At 35.7% G+C, this 21,615-nt stretch overlaps 1 protein-coding gene across 2 annotated transcripts in view; it reads left to right on the top strand.

The window, feature by feature from the left end:
* MICU1 (mitochondrial calcium uptake 1) overlaps window positions 1–21,615 on the top strand; it is a 217,163-nt gene that overhangs the window by 114,932 nt on the left and 80,616 nt on the right. For both annotated transcript variants that reach the window (XM_061405282.1, XM_061405281.1), the window contains 2 exons: window positions 10,496–10,578; window positions 14,910–15,107. In XM_061405282.1, coding sequence (XP_061261266.1) covers window positions 10,496–10,578; window positions 14,910–15,107 — 281 coding nt within the window. The remainder of the gene's footprint in view (window positions 1–10,495; window positions 10,579–14,909; window positions 15,108–21,615) is intronic.

Raw genomic sequence — 21,615 nt, 5'->3', positions numbered from 1 at the left:
TTTGCATGATGTACTCTGCATATAAGTTAAATAAGCAGGGTGACAATATACAGCCTTGATGTACTCCTTTCCTAATTTGGAACCAGTCTGTTCCATGTCCTCTTCTATCTGTTGCTTCTTGACCTACATACAGATTCCTCAGAAGGCAGATAAGGTGTTATGGTATTCCCATCTCATGAAGAATTTTCCACAATTTGTTGTCATCCACACAGTCAGAAGGCTTTGGCAGAATCAATAAAGCAGAAGTAGATGTTTTCCTGGCATGCTCTTGCTTTTTTGATGATCAAGTGGATGTTGGCAGTTTGATCTCTGGTTCCTCTGCCTTTTCTAAATCCAGCTTGAACATCTGAAAGTTCTTGGTTCATGTACTGTTGAAGCCTGGGTTAGGGAGTTTTCAGCATTACGTTGCTAGCGTGTGAGATGAGTGCAATTGGGCAATAGTTTGAACATTTTTTGGCATCGCTCGTCTTTGGGATTAGAATGAAAACTGAACTTTTCCAGTCTTGTGGCCACTGCTGAGTTTTCCAAATTTGCTGCCATATTGAGTGCAGCACTTTCACAGCATCATCTTTTAGGATTTGAAATAGCTCCACTGAAATTCCATCACCTCCACTAGCTTTGTTCGTAGTGATGCTTCCTAAGGCCCAGTTGACTTCACACTCCAGGTTGTCTGGTTCTATGTGAGTGTTCACACTATCATGGTTATCTGGGTCATGAAGATCTTTTTTGTATAGTTCTTCTGTTTTCTTGCCAACTTTTCCTTTCAAATAATGATAATTGTTTTTTATTTTCTAGCATATGTGCTTTATTTCATTGGCTATAACTTTCAAAATATTGTCACTAATAATGAGCGTCCCCACTTTATTATATTAAAATAAATGTTTTTGGCATTTTTCAGTTAAGTATATTGTGAATCTTCCTGTCAGGTAAACTTTACCATATTGAATCAGTTCCTCCTCTCTCTATTTCTCAGGTGAAAAAAGTTTATTAGGAAAGCTTAAAATTTTGTCAAGTGCTTTTTCAGCATCTTCGCCTGGTGCTCAGTGGCTTTATTCCTATGACATAGTTTAATTGTATTATAGTTGTAAAAATTCTGCATTTGCCATTTCTTATTTTACTTGTGTTTGTGTGTGTTCTGTTTGTATGTCTGTTTGTATGTCGACTAATATCTAATGTCTTTCTAAATTTCCTTTGAAGATTTAAAAAATACATGCAGACTCTGTGGCTCAGATATTAAAGAATCCACCTGCAATGCAGGAGACCCAGGTTCAATCCCTGGGTTGGAAAAGAGAAGAAAGTGAAGTCGCTCAGTCGTGTCCAACTCTTTGCGACCCCATGGACTATAGCCTACCACGCTCCTCTGTTCATGGGATTTTCCAGGCAAGAGTTCTGGAGTGGGTTGCCATTTTGGAAAGATCCCCAGGAAAAAGAAATGGCAACCTACTCCAGTATTCTTGCCTAGAGAATTCCATGGACAGAGGAGCCTGGTGGGCTACAGTCTATAGGGCTACAAAGAGTTGAACATGACCGAGCAACTAACACACTAACATTGACAATATATATCTATCAAATTGAACTTGTTGTTTGTATTATATAAAGTCTCCATGACCTCATTAAGTTTTCTGTAAAATACATCAGAGATTTAGATATTACAGTAATTTTTGTAATTTCTTATTTATACCTAATATTTTGTAATATATTTTTATGTGATATTATCCTGTACATAAAGATATATAATAGATATTCTTTATGGATGGTAGTTATGAGTAATATGGAAATGGTGTTTGTTCTTAATCCTTCTTCTCCTCTTGGTTCATTTCTGTCTCATATTAATAATAAGACCTCTGCTTTCTTTCTGTTTTGTTTTCGTAAGTAAGTATTTCCTCTTACTCTCTACTTTTTGTGATATTTTGTTTTCAATGTATTTCTTATAAATAACAAATGCAGTCTGACATGCTCTATGTCTTCTAATAGAGCAGTTTAGTTCATTTAACTTTGTTGTGATTTATTTGTTCTTCTGTCACCTTATATCTTGTTTTCTATGCTTTCTTCCATTTTTTTCTTTCAAGCTTTTGCTTTGTTCATTGAGTTTTTCTCCCAAAAGCTTTCCCATTTGTGGTAACCTTTGAATTAACTTAAATGTGTATGTGTATATGTATTTATGGGGGTTCAGAGAAGACATGATTTACCTGGGCTTCCCTGGTGGCTCAGACATTAAAGAATATGCCTGCAGTGCAGGAGACCCAGGTGTGATCCCTGGATCAGGATGTGTGTACGTATCTGTGGGAGTTCAAGGGTGACATGGCTTTTTGTATCTAGGACAGAATCATCTATTTCTTTTGATATCTTCTATTGGAAATCAAGAAATTTAGCTTCCTTTCACTTTCTTTTCTACACACTGTTTTTACAGTTTTAATCTGGTATTTTTTATTCTAAGTCATTTTTTAAAAATAATTTTACATTTATATATTTTCTCTTTCAAGGACTATCTTATACTTTATTATTTTTATAACCACTTTTGTATAATGACTAAGAGTGGTGCATACTCTAGTAGAATGTCTAGATTTGAATCTCGGCTCTTTGATTCTGGACACCCAATACCTTAGCTCCCTCTTTTGTAACAGGGGATGGGTATATTAGTACAGTGTCACAGAACAATTGGGAGGATTAAATAATTTATATAAAGTGCCTGATACATTTAATAAATGCCACATGCTATGAAATTGTTTTATTAATAACCATTATTTAAGCTTAACTCTTCTACTGATTTTATTGCTCACTTAACTTACTGCTCACTTCTTAATTGATCTCATCTTCCCAGTCTTTATTTTGATTGATTTTTTTTTTTTTTTTTGTCATCATTGGCTGAAGAATTTCCTCAACCAAGGGTTGGCAAACTTTTTCTTAAAGGGCAAGATAAATATTTTAAGCTTGCTGGCCATAAGTTCTGTGTCACAGCTACTCAGTTGTAAGCAGCCATGAACAATATACAAACAAATAGCCAGCACATCATAGTTTACCAATCCCTGTTTTTTTGTGGAATATTGTTAGGAAAGTTTTGTGGATTATACAGTTTCTAAGTCCTTGAATGTCTGAGACTATCTTCTGTTGCTAATGTAGATAAATGATGAATTAACTGGTATGTAACCCTTAAAATTGCTTTCCCTCAAGATTCTATAGAGTTTGCTCTGCAGTATTCTGTAAGTGTTGTGGAGAATTATGATACAACTCAATACTTTTTTCTTTATAACTTTTTTTCCTCCTGGATAATTGGGGCCTCTTTTTCTTTATCTTTGGCATTTGTCATTTCAATCATGGAGGGTTCCCACTCCACCATGTTAAAAGAGCAAACCTAAGAAGAAGAACTAGATTGATATATCTACATACCATTAACTTTGGCTGTTTCAGATCACCTTACTGTCTTTTTTTCCTCCACTAAGGAAATTTTCTTGATATTGAATTCCAGAAGTTACCAATAAAAGTGTCATACCATTTTATCATTTCAAATTGCTCATCATGGGAGGAACTAGATATTTTAAGTGGTAAAGTGTTCATTGTTTTATATTATATAGTTTGATTCCCCTGTATTTCAACTTAATGGGAACATACAGCTGCACAACTACAGAAAACATATTCAGGAAACAATCCAATTAACTTACCCTTGTTTGAGCATAGTTGAGTCACTAAATGGTTATTAACTAAAATTTGTTAGTATAGTCTAAAAGTTATTACAGTGTTTTAAATTGTAATTCTAATACAACCAACAGAGAAAATCTTGATTTTAACTTTATTTCACAGTACAGTGTCTTCTGTAACCAATTATAGTAGATGTGGATTTTTTTATTTGCTGTTTCACATCTTGCATTTTAAGAATAATCATTTCTTGATTACAGAATATGATAGTTATTTTACAAAATATTATAGTTATTTTCATCATCTCCAGTGACTTCAGATGGATTGCGCAATTAATAGTGGATATTTTAGTAGATTATTCTACAAGACAAAGATGAGGGCAGGCCTGTCTATGGGACTTCTGAGTTGAAGCAGAAAGTGTGTAACTGTTAAGTTTTTGAGCCACTGATACTGTTCATGCTATGTCTTGCTTCCCAGGTAGAGCAGTGGTAAAGAATCCCCCTGCCAACGCAGGAGACACAAGAGACGCGGGTTCCATCTCTAGGTTGGGAAAATGCCCTGGAGCAGGAAATGGCAACCCACTCCAGTATTCTTGCCTGGAAAATTCCATGGACAGGGGAGCCTGGTGGGCTACAGTATGTGGGGTTGCAGAGTGGGACAGGACTGAGCACGCCCACACACACATGCCTTGCTTCACATAAATATGGAGTGCTCAGTATCTTAGTCATGTCTGATTCTTTGCAGCCCCATGGACTGTAACCTGCCAGGTTTCTCTGTCCATGAAATTTTCAGGGCAAGAATACTGGAATGGGTTGCTATTTCCTACTCCAGGGGATCTTCTCAACCCAGGGGTTGAACCTTCCTGTGTCTCTTGTGTCTCCTGCATTGGCAGGTGGGTTCTTTACTACTAGCACCACCTGGGAAGCCCCGCACATACATATGCCTCTATACAAAGTTAACTGTGTATAAAAATAAAATATAAAGTGTATGGCTTTATAATAATAACTATTTCTTGACTTTGTCCTTAGATTTTATGATTCTTTAAGTCTTTGTTTTTCAAATATTTGCAGTCCGTTTGCTAGCTATCGTGTTGGCCTGGCACGCAACATGAAACCTAATATTACAAAATGCTGAAAAGGCTAATAGATTATCAAAGAGAGCCTGTGAAATAGTTACTAACAGACATCAGAGCAGACTTAGAAAGCAAGTATGTCACTGAAAAGGAAATTGATCTGCTCTTGCTTACATATGTTTTTTAAAAATTCTTAGGATGTTTTCACTTTATGTAGTGTCCTTTGGAAGCTAAATTATCCCAGGGAAATACTACAATACAACTACAGTGCTTCCAGTCTATGTTAAAAAAAAAAAAAAAAAACAACGGCAGAAAGATTCTTCCAGACTGCACCTAGCCGTCATACCTTGAAGAATTCAGGAGAATTGAGAGAGGGCAACTTTTTTGAAATCTAATCTTGCAGGTTTTTCTACTCCTTTGCTCTAGCCTAATGTGGAAAAGCAAAACATTATGCCCTCATATAAGAAAAATGTTATTAGTCTGCAGAGAAGTCCTACTACTGTTATTAGAAAGGATAAGTCATTCCAAAATTAACCATTTTAGAATATTGCATTTATGGGAGCCATTGGTCACCTAAAGTACCCCAGAGAAGGCTATTACAAAATAACCTTGACGTTCTGGAAAGAGGTTCTGAGAAACCTTTAGTAGAGACATGACGCTATGTTCTTACGTATTCAGAGGGACATCATAAAGGTGAGAAGCAGTTATATTTTGTATTTCTCTCAAAAATTAAATCAGGACAGTTTGTAAGAGCTACAAAGAATTAGATTTGAGCTCTACATGAGAAGGTGGTGGTGGGTGTGTGCTCAGTTGTATCCACCTCTTAGCAACTCTGTGGACAGTAGCCCGCCAAGCCCCTATGTCCATTGGATTCTCTGGCAAGAATACTGGAGTGGGTTGCCATTTCCTCCTCCAGGGGATCTTCTTGACCCAGGGATCAAACCCTGTGTCTCCTTGCATTGACAGGGGAATTCTTTATCACTGAACGACCTGGGAAGCCCATTCTGCATGAGAAAAAAAGTTCAATTAATATGGCCATTGCTGGCCAGCAATGGTTAGATATTACAAGCGGTGACCTCCCTCAGAAATAATCAGAGGCTATATGATCATCCTTACAAATTCAGTAGGCAGGTTCACCACTGAATGGAGGTTCATCATACTATATACAGTTTTTTCTCTTCACTCAGAGTTCTCTGATATTGTGTATTAATTACCTCATTTGTCCTATGCATCATTTTATAACAGGAATAATAAGGTGGGAATTTTGTGGTAGGAGAACCAAGCTAACAGAAAATAAGAAACTTGTTTAGAATCTAACCTATTCAGTTTTTTTTGTTCATCCCATCAGTACTACCAAAAAAGAATTTAAGGCATAATAACTCATTAGATTGGAAAAATCAGAATTAGAGCCCAAGTCTTTTGCATTTTCTATTAAAAAAAAAGTAAGTGAAACAGTCATGGAAATCTTGAGACACCTAATGTTGTTGCTATCTGATTATTTGACTTACATACATAGAAAAACATGGTTTTTTACTTATTACTAAAACAGTGTAGAAAAATCTACTGTGCTTTGAACAAATCTAGAGTTGTTATTGCTATTGTCATTATTGTCAATAATAGAATAACATAAAAATGTTTTATTCTACACTAGAACAAGATCTAATGTATCTCCATTTACTTGTAGTAAAAACTATCACGGAATTATAGGTAAAAGATGTAGAGTGATGAACTTTGTGTAGAATCTCATTGTTTTAATCAGTCCCAACATAGGATTGTTTTAGATATTGCTGTGCAGAAAATAGATTGAACCATTAACACAAGGACGGGTGGGGCGAAGCTTCACTGTTCACTGTAGAAGTAGCCTGAAATTCAAAAGAATTCCCCTTTCTCTACCTTTCTATGGCAATAGGTTGTGAATTAATGTAAACTCAAGATACTTTTAGCTTTCCAGAGCAGCTAGATTTAAAAGTTACTCTGAAGTCTACTTTCAAAGGGAGACAAGAGAGTACAAGAAAATTGCCTAGCAGCTTATTCCTGTGTGTTCATCCCTGGTGGCTCAGACGGTAAAGTGTCTGCCTACAATGCGGGAGACCTGGGTTCGATCCCTGGTTAGGGAAGATCCTCTGGAGAAGGCAACGGCACCCCACTCCAGTACTCTTGCCTGGAAAATCCCATGGACGGAGGAGCCTGGTAGGCTACAGTCTATGGGGTCACAAAGAGTCGGACACGACTGAGCGACTTCACTTTCACTTTCTTTATTCCTGTGTAGCACGTTTCACTTAAGGCAAGCTGGTTTTTCGCTTGTCTTGAGTGCTTTGATATGATCAGCAAATGAAGATTGAATGACCTGAGAGAACTACTGGAAGGACCTCGGGTGATAGACTGCTAAGGCCTAAATGAGATCAGAACGTGCACGGCTGCTGTCCTGACGTGCTGCATCAGTGACCAGGGCACAAGAGCTCAGCCTGAGAGTGTCAACGCATATTCCTGAATAAACACTCTTAAAGTCATTCCACATAGAGCAAATACTGTGTTTGAGAGTAAGCCAGGATTAAAAAGATAAAGAAACCTCAAGTAGTACAAGATGTTCTTTGTTTGGTAAAAGTGAATTTAACCTTAGCTGTAGGAGACCATATAAGTATGAGTTGCCAGAATAACTCATTCAGTCATTTAAATGCCTGTGCGTATGCCATCACAGAACTTGTAAGATAGTAGGAATAGAAGCTCATAATAAACCTAAAAATTTAAAAACTCTGCGTTGTCTCTGTAATCAGTGAAGACAGGAAATGAGAATGCTGCTGTGATTCATGAATAGCAACCCTTTGAGTGCCTCTGGCCAAGTCTTCCCCTATTTGTATTCATTTTGAACCACATTTCTCTTGGTGGTGTGATACCACTTGTCACTGCTTCCTCTCTTTTTACTTTCACCTTAAATATTAGCTTCCAACTACTTTCTATCCTTTCTGTACACTTCTCCTCAATCTTCAGTTCTCCTTGGACATCTTCATTTCAGGTCTTTGAAGCTAACTGGGTGGCTCAGTGGTATAGAATCTGCCTGCAATGCAGGAGGTGTGTGTTTGATCCTTGGATTGGGAAGATCCCCTGGAGGAGGGCATGGCAACCCACTCCATTATTCTTGCCAGGATAATCCCATGGATGAAGGAGCCTGGTGGGCTACAGTCCATAAGGATCACAAAGAATCAGACACAACTGAGCATGCATATGTAGGTGTGTATCTGTTTATGCTAATGTGACTACTAGCTTTAAGCTCTCTCTTCTAAGCTTTAGACCCATATTTCCAGCTTTAGACCCATATTTCCAGCTTTAGACCCATATTTCCAGCTATCTCCTGAACATTTTCATCAGAATATGCTGTGGACTCCTTGAATTCAGCAGATCTTGTCTGAAATCATTTTTTCCTCAAAACTTTTACATTGTCTTTTTCTCTTTAATGATATGTAAGCTACCTGGTAGCCTAAGCCAGTCATGCTGTCAGCCTTTTTTACTCTCAGTTCATCACAGCTAATTAATCATTAAGTTATATACTTTCTGCCTCCTTATTTCAAATTTGTTTTCTTCTCTCCAGGACCACTGCCTCAGTTCACATTTTCAAGTTTCAGGAGCTTTAATGATGTTCTCTGAGACTGAATTTTGTTTTCCAGTACATTCTTCATACTGTAGCCAGAGAAGTTCTTTTTAAATGCCTGTGTGATTGTGGCATTCCCCTACTTAAAACTTTCAGTGGCCTCACATTGTCTGCAGTTGTTAAAATTTCAAGTATCTACAAGGATTAGGTAAATAATGTATGTGAGTGAAGTGAGCTAAGCTTGTGAGACAACAGGGAAGAACAGAATTTATATTCAGAATTTTTAAAAAACATGACAAACCCATTACAGAATCTGATGTTACCTATGCCTGCGATTGCAACTAAGCTTAAACTACTGAGCGTTGCACATGCAATGTTTCTTTGATATTAGGAATGTCCTTTAGATGAAACTTGAAACTCTAAGCTATTTCAGAGACTGACATAACCAGTGAGTCATGTTTTGTTGTTTTGTTTCTAAGTTAGAGCATACCAGAATGAAGAGGATGTGTTTATTATTATAAGAACCACAATTTTCATATTGGAGGCTGTAGAACATAATGAATAGTTTATGGGTTTGAAGTCATTGTTGACCTCAGTCACTTACCAGTTCTGTTTGTTGCCTATTAGCTGTGTGATTTGAGCGAGTCATTTAGTGGCTTGGAGCCCCAACATCCTACTCTGTTTAAAAAAAAATTTAAGAAAGAAATAATTTTAGGATTAAGAGTACAAAATTAGAAAACAGCTTAAAATTATCCAGTTCAGTGCTTGGCGCATAGTAACTCTTCAGTAAAAGATAGCATCCAGACAAATGGGAATAATTTAAGAAGTGACAATAAATATACAAAAATCTAATCCCCACCCCCCTGCCCTGCATCCTTCTCAGCAATCATACTGGTGGCCTAAGAAAAGCAAACCTGTTGGAAGCCATTATCAAGTGAAACAGGCGGATGGAAACTGAGAAGCATACAATTCATCCAGGCAACTAAAAACCAGGAGCTTACCCACCTAGTAGGCTCGCTAGCTGAAAATGGAATTTAAGCTTAGAAAGTGTGGATACTGACAAATTAATGAGCAAGACAGGAATATGAACTGTGTACAGTAATGCATAATATACTAAGCCCTTGTTTACTTTTTTGTCTATGTATTTTCTTTAATTTTTTTAACTAAAAGTGATGTTAACTGAAAATTTATATATAGGAAATTTTACTTTTATTTTCTATAGCTATATAAATTTGAAGCACTGAAGGAAGTAAGTGACTTAGTTTTCTTTTTTTTTGGCCATGCCACACAGCTTGTGGGATCTTAGTTCCCCAACCAGGGATTGAGCCTGGGCGCCACCAAGTCCCTAGTTTTCTTTACTAGAATATTTAGCATGGTAAGGAAGGAGAGGAGCGCTGTTGAATTTATATTTTATCCTAATGTTCAAATATAATAATTGTATTTTGATTGATCTGGGACATTAAAGAAGTCTTGAAACACTTTCACCATTCACTTAAGGGAAAAAAATATACTGTCTTCTGAAGCTTTGCATTTTTCATTTTGATTTTTAAACATTTAAGTATACTTTACTGAGTAATTTATGTATCAAGCTGATACAATTAAAATAGGGGGCTGGGTCGCTGACCGTGTGCTTTTCTGCCTTACCACAGAGCTGTAGTGACACTGAGGAGAATGGTATCGATAAAGTGTCAATAATAACCTGTTGGCAGAGTGATATCCACTGAACTCCTGATTGTACTTACAACAGAGAGACTAGAAAGAACAAGGTAGAACGCTAGCTTGTTTTAAAAAGGCAAGACAAAGATAGTTTCAGCTTCTTACTTTGCAGCAGTATATCTCACTCCAAATAGACTTTCATGCCCAGATAAATAACACTGTATTTAAATAACAGAACAACATTAATGTTATTCAATTAAAAGAAGATGGTTTCTAAGAAAGTAAAGTATTTAAGAGAGTGTTGAAACACGAAGATAGATAAGTACTATCTTTACTGGCCATGGTAAAATTCTCTTGGTTTTAAGAACTGTTGTAAAAGGTTAACTAAGATAAATGTGGTGGCATTCTTTGACTTGAAGTTACATTTTAATGTTTAACCATCCTTTTTTCTTAAAAAGCAGTGATTTTATTTTTGGTCAATACCTTCTAAATATTTTTCTCTTTCCTTCCTCCTTCCCTCCTGCCATTCCTTCCTTGCTAACTTACAGCTCCTCAGAGAAATTTTGAAATTGCCTTCAAGATGTTTGACTTGAATGGAGATGGAGAAGTAGACATGGAAGAGTTTGAACAGGCAAGTTTCCTGGAAATTTCCTTTAAATATATTAATGTTTAACACATTTTCATGTGCCTTAGAGTTACTTTGGCCTTGATAGTACATTCTGATGCTATCCAATTTTTGAAGTACCTAAAGTATCATTTTTCAGAATTATCTCCACTTACAATAGGTGAGGGGTTTTTGTTTGTTTTTACTCTAAATGTAAGGAATTATTTCAGCATATGATTCAGGTCAAGGTTGCTCTAATTCCCCAACATGAATTAGACTCTAATGTTGAGAGGCTAAGTATGGCTATTCAATCATATATTCAGTCAGTATTTATTAAATAGCTTCTTTGTGCCAGGAAGTTCCAGAATACAAGGATGTATGACGTATGTTCTGAAAGGATTTCTATGAGGGAAGGAAAAATGATACCATACCTTTTACTGTACCAGGTCCTAGCCATAAATGTATGTGCTGTGCTGTGCTTAGTCGCTCAGTTGTGTCTCATTCTTTGCAACACCATGGACTGTAGCCCACCAGGCTCTTCTTTTCATGGGATTCCCCAGGCAAGAATACTGGAGTGGGTAGCCATTCCCTTCTCCAGGCGATATCTTCCTGACCCAGAGATTGAACTTGGGTCTCCTGCATTGCAGGCAGATTTTTTACCATCAGAGCCACCAGGGAAGGCCATAAATGTATATAGTTTCTTCTGAATTCTAGGAAGAGATTACATTTCCATCAAAATTCTATCCTTAGAGGATCATTATTATGATTAATAGAAGTGCTTTCAAAACAGGAAAAAATATATATGTGCAAGAAAGTGCTTTTGTAGTCAAAATGAGTAAAGGGGCAAAAAGGAAGTAGGAAAAAGTATCAGGTATAGTGTATCTTTAAGTAAGAACTACACAGAGACAAATATTTCAAAATACCTATAGATATTTATTCAATTTGCAAGCTATGTCCATCCAATACCTTCAGTTTTCTGTATTTCTGCACTTTACTGATATTACTGGGTGGCATCAAATGATTTTAAATAGAACTTATTTTGGTATTTTAAATTTTACTTTATACAGAACTATTTTACTTTATACCGAACTATTTTATTTTTATTGAGATATAGTTAACTTATTGTATTAGTTTTAGGTGTGTGATGTAATGATTTGACCTATATATATATATTTTTTTTTTGCAATGTTACCACAATAAGCACACAGTTATAATTTTTTTCTTGTGATGAGAACTTTTAAGATCTACTCTCTTAGCAACTTTCAAATATACAGTTTTGTTTTGTTAACTATCGTCTCTATGCTTACATCCCCAAGGCTTGTTTATCTTATAACTAGAAGTTTATACCTTTAGACCACCTTCATTCCTTTTGCCCACCCTTAACCCCTCACTTCTGGCAACCAGTGATCTGTTCTCTATGAGTTCAGCTATTTTTTGGATTCCACATATAAGTGAAATCATATAGTATTAGCCTTTCTCTGTCTGACACTTTATTTAGCACTTTATTTATTTAGTGTTTATCCATGTTGTCACAAATGGCAAAATTCCTTTCTTTTATTATGTCTCAATAACATTCCCTTGTGTGTATGTGCGTGTGTGTGTGTGTGTGATATTTTCTGTATCCTTCATCTGCCAGTGGGACACTTAGGTTTCCATGTCCTGGCTATTGTAAATAATAATGCAGTGAATTTGGTGGGGAGCTGAAGATATCTGTTGGACACAGTGATTTGATTTCCCTTGGATAAATACTCAGAAGTGGAGTTGCTGAATATGGCAGTTCCGGTCTTACTGTTTTGAGAAACTTTCATGCTGTTTTCCATAGTGGCTACACCAGTTTACATTCCCACCAGTAGTGCATGAGAGTTCCCTTTTCTCCACATCCTCACCAATATTTTTGCCATTGCTGTTGAGCTGAATGACTTGTAGCAATCACTTCACCATTCTGTTCACCTGACAGAGAAGAGAATATAAATTTCATCTAATATGATCCCCTGATAACTGGATGTGTTAAACTGATGCAACTTGTAATATTGATCACAAGAAATTTTGATGTAAAAACTCTTTAGAAAAAGAAAAGTAATTATAAGGTGACTCAGAGATGAATAGCTCTTATTAGAAGTTTCTCAGCTTCATCTTTCTGTGTTTTACATTTTTGGGCAATATGATAATTCATTAGGTTGAAAATGCACTAAGTTTTCAATCATTCAAACTTCGCTTTAATTTCTAGCTAAATAGGTATTTTCTTGACAGAATGTTTGTCGAGCTTATTTTAAAAAGTTAAACAGCCCAATATGAAGACACACACATTTCATCATTATGTGTCTTCCAAGTGAAGGTGACATGAGGCAGACTAATACCTAATGTGACTCTTTCATTCATCGTTTTTCAAAAGTCACTTTCATCATGCATAAACATAAATTACTAAAAAGCATTACTCAGACTTCCCTCGTGGTCCAGTGGTTAGAGCTGTGCACTCCCACCACAGGAGGAATGGGTTCAATCCCTGGTCCTAAGGGGTCAGAGAAGATCCCACATGCTGTGTAGTGTAGACAAAATAAGTAAATAATAAAAAATAAAATAAAAAGCATTCCTCTGCTCTAAATAAAGTGTGAGTTTTCTCTGATCTTTCTTCCACATGGATCCTTTTCCTTAACCCATTTCATAACAGATCATAAAATAGAACTAACCTAGCCCAAAGATTTTTTTTAAAAAACTCATATAACTGTCAGGGCTAAATTCACCCAGGCCATGACAGAAATTTCTTTAGTATTAAAATATGAGAAATAATACCTGTCAGCTGTGAGACAGAGAAAGGGGATGAAATTTTCACACAAACTGTCAGCACCACATTTTTGAAGCTAACATACAGTTTCCACCATAGAAAGTATATAGGCTACAATATTATAGCACAGGCAAAATTTAAATCATGACAGGTCCTGACAGGGGTACTCAATGTTAATTCACTGCTACTAAAAAATTCTTCAGTTCTCACAGTTAGGCAGAGAAAATGAATTGTGTATTGCCTTCAAATATAAGCAGCACTGCACTGATTATCCTATATTTCAATTTGAAGTCTAAAAATCCTCAACGTAAATAATTTGAAAATCCATCTTTCAAATCTCCATGTGCATGAAAAACAAACGTCAAACAGTCTTATTCACTTGATAAAACATGAACCCAGAAAAAAATCATAGTCAGAAGCATTTATGATATTAACTTATAGTTATAAGGAAACTTAGAGACAGTGTCCTCTAAGCAGGAACTTTTCCAGTGAGAAAACTAAGGCCCAAAGAAGTTATATGACCTATATAAATTGTGCTTGTAGACCCCATGTTTCCTGATTCCTCATCTCATGTCTTTGCATTATACTACTGTTACCTTTTAGAGCCAGGGACTATTCAGTTGGGTTAAGTAAGTCTTTTGTATGGTCATAGGTAATAAATAAAATAAAGACATTTAAATAAGTAAATCCATTGTTACAAATCTTTAAGTTTTTAAATATTATACTTTTCTAATTTAGCAATTTAAAACTCATTATTCACAAGGCTATATATATTATTTATCTATTATAATATAACTTTATCTGTCTTTACGTATCACAATTTTATTCCGAATAGTTGTTTTTATTAGCTTGTAAAGAGGTAGAAAAGACTACAGGAACCAGCCGGGGGAAAAAATGCTTAGCAATCATAGACTTGCATCAAAAAGCTCATTTTGTATATCAATAGTTAGGTTATGGTTGCTAGCCCCCAAAATTATTCTTTCTCAAAATCTCATTTAAAATTTCTCAGAGATTAAACTAATTCCCATATCTTCTCTTGGAGAATTGCTCCGTACCAACTTTATATTTCGCATTATCATTCTAGTTAATGTGTTACCTCTCTTAGATATCAAGTATTTGCCTTTAGCTGTACTGCCTCTCATCACAACTGGAGAGTCAGTAGTAGAAGTGTGAAATTTTTAAAAGTCTCCTGAGATATAGAAGGTATTACTGTGAGGTTGATGATTATTTTAGTGTTGTGTGTGAGGTTTTGAGCCTAAAACAAATGCATACTTTTTTCTCAAGAGAGATTTTTAAGAGCATCCCAATTATAAAGGTGTCAGGCATGTGTGTTACCAGCTCTATTACTTGCTGGCTACTTGACTCCAAGCAAGTTACTTAACAGCATACCTCAAATTCCTCGTCTGTAAAATGAGGATAATCATTGGACTTATCTCACAGGATTGTTGTGAGCATTAAAAGAGAGAATTGTAGCACAGTGTAGGCAGATAGTAACTAGTTGATTGTTATTACCCTTACTTTTCTACATTTTCTACCTTGTAATATTTTTCTGGACTGGGGTTTGCTTCTCCATTAGGTTCAGAGCATTATTCGCTCCCAAACCAGCATGGGAATGCGTCACAGAGATCGTTCTACAACTGGTAACACCCTCAAGTCTGGCTTGTGTTCAGCCCTCACAACCTACTTTTTTGGAGCTGATCTTAAGGGGAAGCTGACAATCAAAAACTTCCTTGAATTTCAGCGTAAACTGCAGCACGATGTTCTGAAGCTGGAGGTAGGTATTTCTTGCACTTCAGGACGCTGTCCATCATGTACCCACGAGGAGCCTCTGGGCTGGGAGGGGCCTGCACTATAGGTGTTGTTTTTATCTACCTCTAACCATGAGAACTGATTGGTTTGAACCTTATCAGTGATCTGCAGCCTGACAGCAAGTAGGAAATAATATGATTCTAGGACTGAAAGCCCAAGAAGTCTAAATTGAAAATCTTAGTTGTCTCTGGATGCTCAGCTTGAGGAAACAGAAATTCAGGACTCACAGCAGTTCTCAACCTGAGCATGTATGCTTATTGTGTAAAAGGCACCAGGGGATGAAAGCAGGGAGGATAATAAGGAGCTCTTTCTATGAAAGTTTACAAAGGTAATAACAGCTGGAAACACAAAAGGTCAGAAATAAAGATACATGTACTCAGAGTTACAAAGGTGTCATGCTGGGTTTGAGGATTTACTTTTGCACTTAAAGTTTAGACTGTCATGGTATTCAGTTCCTGGACACAACTCTGTAAGAGTTTATTACCTTTTTCTGTGCCTATATTTATTGAATTAAGTACTTTTAGATTAGTTGGCTAATGAGACTATTCGGTTCAAAACATGCATTAAATGCCTTTTGTATGCATTTTTGTTTGAGGACAAAAAAATGAAGTCTCTGATTTCCTCAGATTTGAAAAAATTCCCTTATGCTGGTGTTTCTCCACCCCCTTTTTTGGGTTAACATATGCCCTGCTTTTAATGTTATTTGAAATTTTGAAACATTAAATAGTGTGACTAAAAACACAAAAAAGTATTGGAGAAAAGTGCTGCTTTGTTTTTAAACTCTGAATATTACTTCTCTATCTGCTCTCCCATCTTTCCCCCAAGATTCTAATATACTACTCCCACCTCTTCCACCCACTTACCTCAGTTGAGACAGTTTAAAAAATCCTAACTGAATTCCTATTATTGATCAGAACAGTATTTAATATTCATTCTCTAGAAGAGAAGCAGAAGAATAGATCATACTAAAAATCAGATCTAACTTTAGAATGTGCTTTCACACTGTTTTTTTGGAAATAGAATAATTAATATTTAAGGAATGTACCTTAAAATAACAAAGTAATGGTTCTCCGCGATTCAGCCTCCTTCAAGAGTCTCTTGTAGCCCCTGTAATACTTGGTAAGTATTTATTTATTTTATATATAGTGCAGGGGGCACAAAACTTTACCTCTATCCTCCTGGGGTCTCCACCTGGGCCTGAGTCTTAAATTAATGTAAGACAGATTAACAAGAGAAAAGTATACAGATTTTTACACATACATGAGAATCCCCGTAAAAAAAATGAAGACCCAAAGAAGTGGCTCAGGCTAAATGTTTATATACTAAGTTGAGCAGAGAGAAGCAACTTAGCTTTATGAAGTTTGCATTCTTATCACCAGAAAAAGGGAGTCAAAGTCAAGAGATATCTGTACAAACAGATTTTGTTAAAATAATTCTTATCTTCCTTTAGTCCCCCATATGTTTTAGTTACTTATCCACAGTTGCCTTTCTTTGTTTCCTGCTGGTGTAAGGAGGACATTTTTCACATGGGAGTTTTACATCCTGCTTTCAGGAACCCAACTGTTTTTGTGTAAGAGTTCCTATGTACTAGGATTCTAGACATATGCCTTGGCCCCTTGTATGCATACCTGAAATGGTCTTCTTTGGAAACATTATAACATAATTTGGGGATGCGAAATTATTTAACTTATTAATTATATAATTACAACTTAGCATGGAGTATACATCCATAAAATATAGTTAGAAGATAAAGCACAAGTCAGAATGGCAGTTTTAACAAACTTTAAACAACAGTACAGGGTCATCAGAATATGGAGTAGATGCCGGCTTTACCACAGTCTAGCCTGACACTCATTCTTGGACACATGACAGAGTCTCAAGAGACAGAGCATGGACCTTTGTCTTTTATCCTGAGATGCTGGAGAGCTTAAAGCCCATTAACGTACCATGTAGATTGCCAATGAAATAGAATCTTATAAAGCAGATTAGGGATTAGGGATTTCATACATGTGTACCTGCATGTAGACTACACCCAAATGCTGAAGAAAAGAGATCTAAAAGACAGTTATATCTAAAATATTTACTCCAGAAAGCTGTCTTCTATTTGACACTGACTTGGATTATTTGTAGTCTTTGGGCCAAGACATACCAAAACTGTTTCTGTTTGACAATCCATAATCCCTCATGTAAGGGAACAAACAGACTTTTGTAAAAGAACCCAGCCTACCACATAATAAAAATCCTATTTATTACATAAAAATGTTTACTAATCTTAAGTCCATTCTTTCCATTTAATGGCACAAGATCAGTGAATGAATAACCCCCATATTTAAAATTTCATGGATCAGTACTGTGTCTTCCTAACTAGATGTATAATTCTTTGAAGAGGTATGAATAGCAGAAAGAGCAAAGGTTCTGGTATACTCATAATGAGACCTTGGTTAAAATTTTATTTCTACCACTTACTGGCTGTCTGTGATGAGTTATTTATTCTCTCAAAGCCTAGATTCTCCTTGGTACAACATAGTGGTGGTTAAGTGAGATGGTGTTTCTTATCGGCTGAATTGTGTCCATCCCTCCCCACCCCTACACCAGAGTTTCTGTATTGAATCCCCAAACCCAATTTGGAGAGATCCAACCAGTCCATTCTGAAGGAGATCAGCCCTGGGATTTCTTTGGAAGGACTGATGCTAAAGCTGAGACTCCAGTACTTTGGCCACCTCATGCGAAGAGTTGACTCATTGGAAAAGACTCTGATGCTGGGAGGGATTGGGGGCAGGAGGAGAAGGGGACGCCAGAGGATGAGATGGCTGGATGGCATCACTGACTCAATGGACGTGAGTTTGGGTGAACTCCGGGAGTTTGTGATGGACAGGGAGGCCTGGCGTGCTGCGATTCATGGGGTCGCAAAGAGTCAGACATGACTGAGCGACTGATCTGATCTGATCTATCTGATGATTAAGTTAAAATGAGGCTATTAAGGTGAGCCTTAATCCTGTCTTACTGGTAACCTTGTAAGGATGGAAATTTGGAAAGAGACACAGACACACCAGGGGTGAACTTACACAGAGGGACAACCGTGTAAAGAGACAGCAAGAGGACAGTCAACTGCAAACTAAGGAGAGAGGCTTCAGAGGAAAGCAACTCAGCCTATACCTTGATCTTGGACTTACAGCCTCCAGAACTGTGAAAAAATTAATTTCTGCTGTTTGTCACCCAGTTGGTAGTCTGTTATGGCAGCCCCACTGAACTAACACAGTGATGTGTGCCTGAAACACTTGGCATGTACCATGCCTTTAATAGTTATCCTTCCACCTTCTTTTATATACCCTCTACCCTTCAGTATATCAATTGGCACATAGTAGACACCTAAACAGATCATCCCAGACGAATGACCGAAAATCCTTACTTTCATTTTGAAATAGTTTTCTGATAAAACATTTGGAAAATAGAAGCAAATTTTGTTTTTATGAAACACTTTTAATTTTAGTTTTTGAAGTTTAGATAATTTCTCCCCTCACTGAATATGAAGTATAATATCATCACAGCCAAGAGGAAAATAGAAATGATTAACATTATCTTAACTTTCACATGGGTTTTATAAGTTCCATCATTTTATTTATCTCTTACCAGTTTTATTTCATTGCTTACTAATCTACTTTAAAATTTTAGATCAAGGAGATTTATACCTCCACTTAGTTACTTCTGTCTTTTTCTCACCACAGTAGCTTTAAGAGTGAAGACAACACGATTTATCTGTCAAATTTAATTTCCACACGGGTCAGGGAAGGGAAAACGTCCATGAACAAAATCTATCGAATGCCTGCTATCAGCCAGACAATGTGTAGATATTACATGCCTTCTTTATTTTAATCATCACCAACCCTATTGGATTTGGTGGTATTATACCCGTGTTACAGCTATAGAAACTGAAACTCGAAAAGATAAAAGTTACAGAGGTAGTAAATGGTACAATCAGGATTCCAACTCAGCCTTTCAGACTAAGCTCTTTTCTGTTCATTATCTGATTGTTATTACTTTTAGTCTGAGATAAGTTTTCTGTACATGACTTATTTGGAGCTCTAAAGAAAAAATGTTCAGAAATTTAGGAACAGAAAAAATAAATAAATTTCCTGAATATTTATAGTTTCCCTTTTTCAGCACCATGTTTTTCCAGTTCCTTTGCCCCTCAAATTGAGTCTTATGACTGAAAAGAAATACACCATTCTTTGTGTTTATAAAATACTATGTAAACTACCTATTTAGTTTCTTTTCATAACAGTCATTGACTTGTTAGATTTTTTGTGTTTTAATGCTCTTAACTCTGGTCATATTTGTTTTTTTATACCCTTTGTCTTTATTTGGGAACTCAGAAAACATGGATTTAAAAGAATGACTTTAGAATGCCCAGTTTTATAAGAAAAGATGAGTTAGTAATGGTGAAATGCCTTTTGTGTTTAAGGCTATTGGGAAAAGCAGTTATAATGACTTGGGATAAAATTATGAACTATTTAATTAAATACTTCACTTTTCATATGCATATAAAAGCCACATATACATGCATTTTAATAAATCATAGTGGCTTAATATCAAAAATGCACAGTTTTTTAAAATATCTCCTTTGAAGTTATTAAAAATTCCATCTAAGTCTACCAAGAACTATTGAGCTGAGTTCCTTGGAGACAGGTGCCAAGTCTAATTTCAGTTAATATATTCATTGATTTCTTGAGGACTGCAGCAAGTAGGATGTCAGTCAAAAATGAAAGGTAATAGAGAACTCTTTGAAAGATTATGATTAATTTTAATTTGGGGGGAGGAGAAAAAGGAGCTGTCATTATGTCAAAGAAAAGTAAAAACTAATTTATACAAGGAAAGAAGGCAACTTCAGAATACACAAGAGGCAAACTGAAAGAGTATCATCTAACAGATTTCCAATTTGTAACATCTTTTTATAAGTTTTGGGGTTCACATGCTTATTGCATTACCAACCAGATTATCACATTTTAAAATGGAATGAGTATCAGTTATCTGAAGGCAAATTATGTATAATTCAAAGGGTAACAATGACTGTCTCATATTCCCAGTCTTCAAGAAAAAAAATATTGGTGTTAACTAGATTTGTTCAATCAGAAAGAAAGATAACAAGGTGACATAAAAATCTATGCTAATTATTCTCATCTGCCATTAAGAGTAGAACAAAAAAATGAGGGTTAATTTAATTTAAATTGTAAGGAACTTAATATTAAAGAATTCCAGAATCACCTACCCTTTACATCATCAAGCTGACATCCTTGTACTCATCTCTTTAAAGTACTAAAGTAGAATTAAATCTTTCTTGCCTCAGTGGAAGACCATATTAAAAGACAAACCTCAGCTCTTTTCTTGGCCAAAAGATTGTTGGGAAGGAGACCAGAAGGCAACCAAACATTTTCCGGAACTAGAACACTCTTGGCAAAGCAAATTTCTTTTTATCTTAATAGTCTGTTTTGGGCTTTTTTCCTCCTGGGAAACTGATTCTTATTATGTAAACTTAAAAATGAGAATTGACTTTGATTTAACTAAATCTAAGAAACAAAATGAGGTATGTTTGTTGGTTTTTTCCTTGTTTTTTTTAGTTTTATTCTTCTATTTTTGCCTCTACAAAGCAGAATGTAGATAGTAATAAATCTACCGTTTCTTATTTCATCCTTAGATGTTGTCAACTTGAATTTTCCAAAAATCATTAAAAGAGTTATTAGAGAGTACTTGATTCTTTTACAGATTTGTAACTTTAGGGAATGAAGTATATGTTTAAAGGCTTAAAAAACAAAGGAACAAAAAAAAACCTTTAACCTTGTTATTAAGATAACAGTCCACACTATAAAAAATCTAGTTATATTTGGTTATGATAATAAAATTTTTTACCAGTTTATCTTTTGTAAAAAATTTGAAGTTTATAGCCAGCATAAACTGCTTTATGCTTATAAAACTCTGTTGAGAAAAGGCCTTTAGCAAGCATTATTTCCCCAAGTGTTTAAAAAAAAAGGAATCTATTCTTTCACCATATAAAATACTTTTATTTCATGCTTTTTTGTTTACTTTTATGCTTTACTTTACTTATTTTTAATATCTAGATACCTACCAATCCTATAAGAATTAACAAATTGGGTAGGTAACATGAAATAATCATTACTTTAAAATATAGATCCAGGATAGATCACATCCTGGGCCATAAATCTAGCCTTGGTAAATTCAAAAAAATTGAAATCCTCTCAAGCATCTTTTCTGATCACAATGTGATAAGATTATATGTCAACTACAGGGAAAAAACTATTAAAAATACAAATATATGGAGGCTAAACAACACACATCTGAATAACCAACAAATCACAGAAGAAATCAAAATATGCATAGAAATGAATGAAAATGAAAACACAACAACCAAAAACCTATGGGATTCAGTAAAAGCAGTGCTAAGGGGAAGGGTCATAGCA

This window comes from Bos javanicus, chromosome 28 (genome assembly GCF_032452875.1).
Source record: "Bos javanicus breed banteng chromosome 28, ARS-OSU_banteng_1.0, whole genome shotgun sequence".
Classification (NCBI taxonomy): Eukaryota; Metazoa; Chordata; class Mammalia; order Artiodactyla; family Bovidae; genus Bos; species Bos javanicus.
The sequence above is the reverse complement of the archived record's forward strand: the minus strand, read 5'-3'. Positions and strand labels throughout refer to the sequence as shown.